Source organism: Berghia stephanieae, chromosome 2 (genome assembly GCF_034508935.2).
Source record: "Berghia stephanieae isolate SIO BIC M18660-M18661 chromosome 2, UCSD_Bste_1.3, whole genome shotgun sequence".
Lineage (NCBI taxonomy): Eukaryota > Metazoa > Mollusca > Gastropoda > Nudibranchia > Aeolidiidae > Berghia > Berghia stephanieae.
The window spans coordinates 93805640-93818139 of record NC_088361.1 but is presented as its reverse complement, the minus strand read 5'-3'; the positions used below and the strand labels follow the sequence as shown (position 1 = coordinate 93818139).

General features: G+C 36.1%; 1 protein-coding gene across 1 annotated transcript in view; it reads right to left on the bottom strand.

Annotated features, from left to right (window-relative positions):
- Window positions 1–12500, bottom strand: part of LOC144965899 (uncharacterized) — a 62470-nt gene that overhangs the window by 7973 nt on the left and 41997 nt on the right. The window contains exons 3-4 of the mRNA XM_078901726.1: window positions 2235–2405; window positions 1–89 (exon numbers count right to left, since the gene is read on the bottom strand). The exon at window positions 1–89 is cut by the window's left edge and continues 223 nt beyond it. Coding sequence (XP_078757852.1) covers window positions 1–89; window positions 2235–2405 — 260 coding nt within the window. The remainder of the gene's footprint in view (window positions 90–2234; window positions 2406–12500) is intronic.

Sequence of the window (12500 nt, the reverse complement as noted above, 5' to 3'; positions counted from 1 at the left end):
CGTTGCTGCTCTCCACAATTCATCCCTCAAACTCCCCGAATTATCCTGGGAGCTCTCGAAGCTGTCGGCTACCTCTGTATTATGAGCTTCTGCAAGGTTTTTGAAGAAAAAGAATACATTTGTTAAGGACACAATGAAATCAGATGATCAGAGTAGACCGACGTGCACATATTTACAGGTCTGATAACCCAACGCAATTATGGGTTTGATTTAACATTGTTATAACGGACAGTATTTTGCGTTGGTTTGAGAGTGTTTCCATTACAACAATGTAGCAATGACTATCCCGCACAAATCTTTGGGCCTCTTTTTCGCTCACGAAGTGCCCGATTTCGCGTCAAAATATGGGACGAAGCCGTTTCGTATATTCTATTTAAAAAAATTAATTACGACGCTGTTTATCCATGAATATGACTGAAAGTTGGCACACAGTTAGAAAAAAGGTTATTGTAGATTATGTCAAGCGACAAAATTCGTGCGATTACCAAAAGACCGTTAAAAATAGATTTTTACACTTTGGAGTAAAATATTTCTAAAACTACTGGGCGTGGAGGTTTTGTCGCTGACAAGGTAATACATGAACATTTCTTCTTTTTGGTTGTAAAATTTCATATGAATACGACAAGTACTTTTCCCGTATTTTACAAAACACCATCCTAATTTGCTCTTCAAGTTTCAATCTTTTAATCCACTTATTACGCAAGATACAACCAAAGGTCGAAAAAAAATGCCGAAAAAGCGTCCCATATTTTCGCGTTTTTTTTCCTCTTTGCGGGTCATCCAAATAAATGACACCATTGAAACTGCCTAACTTGTTTATTTATGAATGGATTTTCAAAATTCAAAAACATTTTTACTCAGTGGAGATAGGGATTTTAGACAAAAATTTTCCTCAAAAAGAGAAAAAAACATTTTTCATAGTCATTGCTAAACAATGGGCCTGTAATGATTTGGGTAATCAGAGATGCGAATAAGTGCACGTCGAGTAGGACTACATAAATAAGTTTACATAATGGAATCCTTACATAATATGGGGCATATTATGACCAATCGCGTCAATCTGGTATCATGCCGGAATGGACCTAATAAAAAAAAAGAGTTTTGAATCAAAATAATAATAGGCTAGTCGAGAATATTTTTTCAAGTTTAAGGACTTAAATTCCCATTCCGTAGTGAAAGCATTTGTTTAAATGACCCTCATCTTGGCAAAAACTCTCAAACCAGACTTTATTTAGTTTACATAAGGAGAAGTTTATTTATTTTAAATTATATCTTATCTGGACAACACTGTAGCTTCTTAGGGCAGCAAAAATAAAGTGTCCTTTTCTGGTCATTATAACATTGAAATCACTTTTAGGTTTTTCGTTCACTCCGACGTAATACCGTTTAGATTTGATAAGTAATATGTGTATAGAATACGATACTTTATTTTAGCATGACCTTTGATGTTTACAATGTTACGATTGACACGTTATAAAGATAATATATATATATATATATATATATATATATATATATATATATATATATATATATATATATATATATATAACATATTTTTGTTTAATAATAATAAAAAAAGCTATCGATGTTTCGTACAAGTGCAAATCAACAGTGATAAGATATCCTCCATGTCGAGGCACATAATACATTATATTAAAGTTAAAGATAAAATAAATGAATAGATAAATTTTAAAAAAATGAACAAAATACTGCACACTGAGATTTTCAGATTCAAATCTTTTCTTCAGCGATTAATTCATTCAGCCATCTTTTATCTTGAGTGGACACTCTTGGTTCCCTGGTGGAACATACGGCGCCAACAAAGTTCCTCCAGGCATCTCTCTCCTGGGCCAGCCAGCTCAGCTCATTCCATGTCTTTTCAGCTTCTTTTATTTCCTCTTCAACTGCTCTCCCCCAGGTACCCAATGGTCTGCCTCTCTTCCTCTTTCCTGGCGAGGACCATCTTAGTGTTGTGTAAGGCATTCTGGACTTTTTCATTCGGAGAACGTAACCCAGTGGACTTAAATATAGAGAACTATTCTATCGTATGTTCGGATTTTACTTGAATTATAATCATTTTACTTGTGTTTGTTGCTGACTGTTAAAGGAAGGGTTTAGATTCCAACACGTCCCGTGTTAAAAAGTTCGTTCTGTTTTGAAGCTGGTAGACTATATAATATACTGTTTACATTTGTTAAATTTTTCTTTCTTAATGTGTGAACGAAACTCACTTGTAATACAGTATCCGTTAATTCCAACACCACCAAAACCATCACAATATAGGGCCACCGCCGCGTCTGATTCGCCCTTGGCCTGCATGACACAGAAGCGTTCGTAATGAATCCATCCCTTGGAGCAAACATTTTTGTCTCCTCTTGTCTCTTTGCTTAGAGGGGACGAGTCTGAAAATACAATGCAAGGATCCATACAGTGTTTTAGGTAGTTTGGCAACACAGAACACACATCAAAACATAATTATTAATTACTTTTAATAATCAGCATATTCATTATTATTGTAAATAAACAAGAATCAAATAAATTACTTCTTACTGTACTGCGGCTGATAATGTAAATGGTGCTGCTAAAAGCTCGAAGAAATAGATAACAATGTAAAATTGAAGGTAAACTTCAGTTTAATATACGAAAACAGATAAAATGGACGTTTCGGGATTCCCCTTTATCAACAAAACAGGATGAATGAATCACTACAGACGAATGAGATAATGCGTTGTCAAGATGGATAATGAATAATGTTTATCTGATTTTGATCTATTGATCTGTTTTTGTAATAAAATTAAAGCTTACATTCAATTTCATATTATTTATTTCTTCGAGCTTCGAGCAGCAACATTTATATTTTCCAGCGTACGGCAAAATGGCGCATGTTGTCTGATCAAGGAAAATGGAATAAGACATGACATTTAATTTGACATCATCAAATTAAGGCACAGAGATGATAGAACCCATTTGTAACTCATCGTCCCTATTGGGTATTATCTATGTCCATGCAAACCAGATGTCGGAGAAGTGACTCAAACTTAAAATGATCATAAGTTGTTTGGTTTGTTCGGGGGTTGTTTGTTTGTTGTTTTTAAATTTTTTTTTATTTTGTTATTTGTTGTTTTATCTTTTTTTGTTTGTTTTGGTTATCTTTTTTGTTTTGTTCTTATATTGTTTGTTGTTTTGTTTTGCTTTAGATATATTCGTTTTGTTTTGTTCCTTTTTAACCTTTTTCTATTTTATTTTCTGTTTGTTTGTTTGTTTGTTTTTTTGGAGGGGCGGGTTTTTGTTTTTTTTAATTTGTTAATTTTTTTGGTTTGCTTTTATTTTGTTTGTTTGTTTGTTTTGTGGGGGTGGGGGGTTGTTGTCTATATTTTGCACTCAATGGGGCAATCTACATCCTTCGTGGCACACACAAACTTAACACAAGTCTCCTATTTCTGACCATATTATATTCTATTTTCATCATCGTTACCATCCCGACAAAATACCGTTTTGAGACTGTTGTTTAAGAGTCTTGCACTCTCCATTTTTTGGGGGGAATTCCGGACGTCTTTCCATTAAGTGGTGGGAACACAGCGTCTTCTAAATAAAACGAAAGATTGCAGGAAAGCTTTTATCCATTTTTAGAAAATGAAATGATATAATTTGTCGTCTGTAATATCTCAGTGGGCGAAGGGGCCGAATGGTTAACGCATTGAACTGTGACTGGAAGGTCCCAGGTTCGTGCTCCGATTCAGGCACTTTCGTTTTTTTTCCTTGGGCAAGATTATTAACCCCCAATTAGCTCACTTGGACAACATGGGCGTTTCCTTTTGACATCGGACATCTTGTTTGATAGATTATTTATATTCCTTCATGGAATACCTAGGCGACGGTATCTAGTGAGGCCATAGAGGAAGGGCGTAATTTCCAACAAAAAAATATGATCCCATGTACATTTAACGCCTGACAACCAATCATTTGTTACCCATCGTCTCAAAACGTAATATATCGCATTGAACCATGTGACGTAAATTGAATTTAAATAGAAAACGGTCAGATGAAGTCTTAATATTTCCCTCTTTTAGGGACTAAAGTCATTCTCTTCAATCGGATGGGGGCGATCTACGTATATCATTTTTCATGTGGTGGAGTCATTGGTCACATTGCAAAATATGCTCAAAATGACCTACATAGGAAAAAAGTGCTCAAACGTTGGACAGTAACAAATCATGTGATCGATGACACGGTTGGACGAAAACCTGAACATAGATCGACCCATTTAAACAAATAAGCTTCGATGTACTAACCTTAAAAACGACGTCACAATACAAGTCTCAGTGCCAGGCTATGAGTTAACGAAGGCTACGGTCTGTTCCTGCGTGGTGCAGAACGTAGCCTTCCTTCACTCATATTATAGCCTAGCAATTCTCTAAAACTACGTCACAATACACAGGCGACGACCATCAAAAGACAGTGAAAAGTGAGTTGTCAATTGTGACATACAAGGAAATAAACGCCCCCATTGGTTGTGCTATTGAATACAGCACAATTCTTACTTTCTTTGCGTGGTCGTCGACTTGGACTTGTATCCGAGACTAAAATGATAATATCGAGACATAGAAGGATGTTAAGAATATCATGGACAGAGAAGAAAACTAATGAAGAAGTATTAGAGCAAGCTGAAACTGAAAGGTTATTAATTCGTACAATAAGAAAAAGAAAAATGCAATTTTTAGGGCACCCAAATCGACATAAATGTATTGAACATCTTGCTCTCACAGGAAAGATAGGAGGTAAAAGGTAAAAAGAGTAAAGGTAGACCAAGAAAAACATATTTGAATAGTTTGAACAGCTGGGTGACAAAGAAAGAGAAGAGTAATATTGGTTTTCTGAGGTTATCTGATCACAGAGATGAATGGCCTACCATGATCACCGATGTCTGGCACAGACTTGGTACTTGAAGAAGAAGAAGATCGAGAAATATCAAACTAAGGGGGCTACTTCCGTATGTGGGGTTTCAATGTCAAGTCGGTTAACATAGCATTAAAGTATAGGGAATGGGATTAGCGGAAGAGTAGCGTCCCTTGATTGGACGTCACCTTACGGAGAGAACGTCAATTTGGTTTTGAAGTGTCTCAAGCCGCTTTCACTGGAAGCGAGGACGAGAGACGCATGAGCACAACCAACATGACGTTCTCTCTCTAATAACTTTTCCGCCGGTGACGTCACAGACTATGGGTGACGTCCAATCAAGGGACGCTACTCTTCCGCTAATCTCATTCCCTATTGATGTTGTGTTTTAAAATAAAATATACAACATTTCTACCCGCCGTACAAATGCACAATACTATGTGTAAACCTAATTTTGTAGTCTGGGAGAATTTCGTGAGAAGCAATCATCTAACCAAAGAAAAATACCAACAACAACAAACAAAAAATCCCCCAAAATTAGTCGACCTCGACTGGGAATCAAACCTCAGACCTTCTAGTCACCCGTCAGACGTGCTACCACTACCCCAGAGAGGCTCCCGATAACTGGGACAATTTTAATACCTATATTCGTCACAAGGTGTAATGGTAGAAAGGCTGACCGGTAATCAGAAGGTCTGAGGTTCGATCCCCAGTCGAGGTCGACAGATTTTTTTTGGGATGGTTTTTTTCTTGTATTTTTCTTTCTTGCTTTGTCTGGTACCTTTCGTACACACTGTTTCAGTTCTTTATTTTACATGGGTGCTTGCTTCTTAATTTTTTTATTTGATATATTCAAAAAAATAAAGAATGGAGCATCTCAAATGTCTTCGTCCTCGTCCTCTCGTGTTCAATGTTTGTTGTTTGATGCAAGCGAGTGTTCAATGTGTGTTGTTTGATGCAAGCGTGTGTTCAATGTGTGTTGTTTGATGCAAGCGAGTGTTCAATGTGTGTTGTTTGATGCAAGCGAGTGTTCAATGTATGTTGTTTTGATGCAAGCGAGTGTTCAATGTATGTTGTTTGATGCAAGCGTGTGTTCAATGTATGTTGTTTTGATGCAAGCGAGTGTTCAATGTGTGTTGTTTGATGCAAGCGAGTGTTCAATGTGTGTTGTTTGATGCAAGCGAGTGTTCAATGTGTGTTGTTTGATGCAAGCGTCGTGTTCATTGTATGTTGTTTGATGCAAGCGTCGTGTTCATTGTATGTTGTTTGATGCAAGCGTCGTGTTCAATGTATGTTGTTTGATGCAAGCGTCGTGTTCATTGTATGTGTTGTTTGATGCAAGGGTCGTGTTCAGTGTATGTTGTTTGATGCAAGCGAGTGTTCACAGCGTGTAACGCGTACCCTTGTGAAGAATATAGGTATTAACATTTCCCCAATTATCTGGAGCCTTTGTGTTGTAATGGTAGCACGTCTAACCGGTAATCAGAATGTCTGTGGTTCGATCCCTAGTCGAGGTCGACTGATTTTTTGGGATGGGTTTTTTCTTTTACTTTTCTTTCTTGCTTTGTCTGGAACCTTTCATACACACTTGTTAAATTATCTATTAATAAAGAATAGGTCTAATTGAAATTAAAATTTGAAAAATATATCTTTATAACTTTTAACAGTAGAAATAAATAAATAGCGGCACGTTTTGTCTGTGTGTGTGTGTGCGTGTGTGTGTGACCACCTGATATATATATATATATATATATATATATATATATATATATATGTGTGTGTGTGTGTGTGTGGGTGTGTGTGTGGGTGTGTGTAGACATATTCACACATAGACCATAGAATTAGGTATATATATATAGACACTTTCACACATAGACCATAGAATTAGATAGAAGTAGTGCGCTACTAGCGATTCATTGCTTGGGCAAGGCTAGTACCAGTCCCTAATCTATCTGATTGAATTCTGTGTAGGATTACTACCCAGGCCCACCACTCATCCTGCCCGAGGCGACCACGAATCCGGTGTTCAAGGGGGATCATCCTTCTTTATGCACGGTCTTCAAACGTCCACCGATGTTATTGCAATTAGACATGAGCACCCATCGTACTCAACCTCAGAGCGGTTAGCACTGGTCTAAATATCGAGTTAGGTAATTGGAACTCGATACCAAAAACAAATTATAAAAACTTGATTTATTCATTTATTCAGAGATTTTGAGGAAAACTTTTCAAAGTGGATGTTTAAAGATAACCCCCACCCCCTTCCCTCAATTTTTTTTTTTCAATAATGGAATCCCACCCTCCCTTCCGCCCCTTCCCCGAGTCCTTTCCACCTTTTCAATGATCTTCAGTTATCCCCGCTCGGTCACTAATTTTAGACATGTTTAACCGATTTCTATCTTCAGAGTACATGTATATTTAACTGTCGAATATAGAAAGCCACCCAACACTTCATTGGCTGTGATATTAAATAACATCAGAGGAATAATTGCGCTAGAGAATATTATAAATCACTTTAAAAGTTGGGAAAGGATCAAAGCTGGGGCTATAGACAAATGAATATCAATATAATTTTTATGTCCGTTTTTATATAGATAGTGTGCGCTTGGCTAAGAAGTTCACAACATTGCCATCCGGAAGTATAACGGACCAACACACAAAACTCTGTGCAACCTTGAACGTGTATAGTCTTTTTAATATAGTTTAATGAGAATTACTCACAAATGCAGATGGCAAAACAAAACAAAACAAAACAAAACAAAAAAAAAAAAACAATAACAAGGACCTGAGTGACGTCATCTTCATTCTTTCTATATGACCCACCGAGTTAAATGTCGGGATGAATCGGATCTCTAAAAAAAACCAACTCAAATTTGAGCTTTTATATGGGGCAATATCCACTAAACGTGCTCAAAGCGCTTTACAAAGGGACCCTGACCAACAGCAACACTTAACATATAGAACGAGACATGACACATGTTAGGCGATATTACCATTTTTCCGACGGAGACAACGCTGTTAACGACCAGGTACTCATTTTATACACGAGTACGGTGAAGAGCATGCTCTAAGGACTCAACTATATCCGAGCGAGGCTCGAACCCAGGACCTTCCGATCCGAAAGCGATTGTCATACCACAAGACCACATAGCCGCATTTAGAATAAATATGATAAATCTGCGAGTTTGGGTGTTTTGCAATGTAAAAAACAGTATTTCTCCACCATGACGAATAGAGGGGTCCCGATAGCTCAGTTGATAGAGCACTCCCTTCACAATCACAGGGACCGAGATCGATCCCAGGTGCAGTCGAGATTTTTGTCTCTGACCCCCCCCCCCCCTTTTTTTTTTTCTTTTTTTTTTTTTTTCTAATCAGCAATGATTGGGTATCTGGGTTTGTTAGACGTTTTGTTTTACTGTGCTCTCTCAATGTATCCATCACTGCCTGAAGTCAAGGACTTATTCTTACTTTACGAAACTAAATTCAGATCTTAAGGTGTTTTGGCTTTGTTTGTTTCCAAAAAAAAGGACAAAGAATCGACCAAAAACACATACAATATCGTCGTTGTGTTTTACTATACTCTCCCAATATATCCATCACTTCCTACAGTCAGGGACTTATCCCTACCCGACTAAAATCACCTAACATCTCGAGGTGCGTTGGTTTAACATTTTAGGATGTATTCATAGTTTAATCTCTATAAAAGGAGGGATTTTGTAATGATATTAGAATGAACAATATGACAGGTAATATTGAATAATCCTTATTGTAAGCCCTGTCTTGTAATGACAGCGAGTGGCAGTCATTTCAACTCTCTTAAGGCCAACTCTCTTAAGGCGGTGGTCGATTTCACCCAAACTTATCTTATATCTTTAAATAATTAACATCAAAATAGATATATAAATAAAAAATAATACTCGAATAAATGGATAAAACGAGAAAAAAAGAATAGAAGGATAGAATTTGACGTCACTAAACTCTTTACTACAGTCAGTTGGGTGATTAGTTCTCACTACATTTTTTAACTGCACCATAAACGTTTGAAATAGTAACATTTTTTTTAGATTTTAGAACACACACACACACATATATATATATATATATATATATATATATATATATATATATATATATAAATATATATATATATATATTTATCTATATATATATATATATATATATATATATATATATATATATATATATATATATATATATATATATATATATATATATAAGAAAATAAATGATATTAAATTAACATAAAATTGTCCTTGTTCATTCCCATGGTCAATTTTTCTTTACCGTCAATCATGAGAATAGATGAGGACAACCAAGGTGTCAAATAATGACTAATCTTCTTGCTCAGTGATTATATATTTAAAAAATAATCACAAGATACTAACAGCCGGACTCGAAGACAGGTGCCCTAGGTGTAAGTGCAAGGCCATAACCACTCGGACATCTCGTCGCCGCCCCGCCCCCTTTTTAACCGTTTTCATCCTTAGAGCAGGAACAGTGATGCGACTGAAGGTTCATTGAGCCTCGCGTTTTAAGGGTTAAATGGTCCGCCATCCTCAAAATAACCCAATTTTAACAATTTCACCTCATTCCAGACACAGCGGGTGGAGTTAGATAATAGACAAAAATCGGATATAGGGGAATCCGTTTTATGACACGCACGTACTCAGCGGTTACACATCATTAAACGATGAAATTAAACTATTGCCTTATTGCTTATCATGGGATTAATCAAGTTGGAATGATTAAGTAAGAGACAGCCGTTACGGAGGTGGAAATCTGACTGTGATTAGCAGATGTTTTGTGGTCCAGAGGCATAACTCTCGGCTTGTAGCTTGTTGGTTCGAGATCATTTGACAATGAACATTATTTTTTTTTTTACTTCGTACTAAGGCTTATCATGGGGCTGATTAATGTGAATTAGACCAGAAACAGCCTTACAGAGGTAACGATCCTAAAATAAAAATCTAAAATATATATATTTATTTAGGGCATTTCCACGGATTCATCATTCTCTATGCGCTTCACAAATGTTTCATTTATTGCCTCAGTAGGCCATATGGAACCATATTTCCATTTCATACAGTACTAGTCGTCAGTTAGGTGTCATTTGCCTTACACTCTTACCATATCCGTCACTGCCTATAGACAGGTGTTCATTCAAACCTGGGTCGAATTTGTTAATGTGTGTTAAGTGCCTTACCCAAGGAAACAACGTCAGAACCAGAGCCGTTGTGATTAGCAAAGGCTTTGTGGTTCTGTTGTATATAACACTCGGCTTATAACGTGTGGGTCCCGGGTTCGAATCCCACGTGAGAGTTGCAAATCAGTCCCTATAAATCACGGTTTTCCCCCATATTAATATCTTACAGGCTGATTCAATAAAATACGAACATTATATGGGCACATGCGACGTGCACTGACTTGCAGGTCTGATAACATGGATGGGCTCGTTGTTGTAATGGAAATCTTTAAAAAAATGGCGCAAAATATTGTCCATTACAACAATGATAAACTAGGCCCATAAGCGGGTCCGGATGTCAGACCTACAGAATATGTACATGGCGGGCACATGCAATGCATGCACATCGTTGTTAATTCGGCACCATTTAAATAGACATTAAAGTCGAACTTAAATGTGCACACTTCAACTGAACGCGTTTTAGTTCACATGATATGTTCAAATTATTTATGGAATCGCCCTAGGTACACAATTTAGCAAGTCTGATAACCGAGCACAAATTGGGCCTGATTTAATATTATTGCAATGGACAAAAGTTTGCGTCGGTTTGAGAGTATTTCCATTACAACAATGAGAGCATAACAAATAAGTTATCAGTCCTGCAAATATGTACACGTTTGAATCACTTGATATTTTTAAAGAATTCTGTAATAATTATTTAGCTACAGTTTTTCTTTTATAAACGTCATGTTAAGATTGAAATGGCTTTTAATATGAAACATAAAAGTCAATATCAAAACGTTTTTTGTTTGTTTTTGTATTTAAATAAGAGCACGTAACGCCACTGTGGAGAGAGAGAGAGAGAGAGAGAGAGAGAGAGAGAGAGAGAGAGGAGAGAGAGAGAGGGAGAGAGATGGGGGGGGGGGAGGATAAAAACGATAAACAATACACGTGCGGATTTCTATATTTCTTTAGTTCTTTAGTGTACTTATTTGCAGGTCTGATAACCCACATTGTTAGGGCTCATTTCTGTTATTGAAATATTCCAAAATGACGTAAAGTATTGTCCATTAAATGAATGTTGAGTCAAGTTAATAATTAGTTTGGTTATCAGACCTGCAAATATGTGCACCTGAGTTTTATCTCATGAATTTACGTATCCAAATCAGGCATTTTTAAAATATAAATCTATCTAATGTCAATTTTGAGCGCACCGCAATATTCATCTAGCTGCTCTTTTTTCTCGAGTCATTGACCTTATCCGACGTGTACATATATATGCAGGTCTGACATCCTTATGACTTATGGGCCTAGTTTAGCATTCCTGAAATGGACATTATTTTGCGTCATTTTCTTTAGATTTCCATTACAACAATGAGCCTATAAGTAATTGGGTTATCAGACCTGCAAATAAGTACACGTCGACCTTATCCAATGAATACATAACAAACCTAACATAACATGGCTAAATGCCTTACTTAGAATTGCATCCTTGAATGCCTTTTTTTTAAAGAATACAAAGTGATTTTATCAATAATATTATCAATGAATCATTAAACCAATAATATCATTATATTCAAAACATTGCTGTTCTGTAAGGAAACGAACATTGTCCCTTTTTTTTATTCTTTAAGTTTAGCATTGCAGTTGGACTTTGAAGAAACTGTTTAACTCGAATAATTTACAATGAAAAATAGAAAATATCAATTTTGCTTTCCATTCGGGATTTTTAAAAACGTAATTAATTTCTTTTTGGCCTTTACAAAGAGAACGCAAGCTCTTCCCGTGGGTTGTTTTTTTTAAGCTATTATTTCAATTCAAAAACCTTAACTCAAAGAAAGAAGGAGTGCTCGTAAAGTACGGATAATTTTCAATGAATAATAAAATAATTATCTCCAACAGAAGGGTCAACATTCTCTTCTTAAAAGAATCATCGACATTAAAGTCAAAAGGTTGACATTAAAGATTATTACGGGACATGATGATGTTTTTCCAGGGGCCCATTCAGCAAAATAATTATGACTTGTTATTAACTCAATCAATCCTAGAGATTTTTTGCTACTTTTTCAAAATTTGAAAAAATGTATCAAAATGAGCATGTACATAGATAGTTTTATTCAACTGCCATTAACATGTAAAAACGATAAACATTAGCTTTGATACTACGCCTATAATTTGTCTCAGAAAAATGTAATAAATAGGCATGTAGTAAAAGTAACCCTGGTAAACTACGGATATAGTCGGTGTTAGGGTTGAGTGAGTTAACGGTTATTATCCTTTATTGTAACTCAAGAATTCAAATCTTGTCGTTGATACGGGATATCGCTGTTGTACTCTGAGAAAGCAAATTGTTAAAATTTTGACTGGAAAACTCGTCCTTCAAATATCAATGAATGAA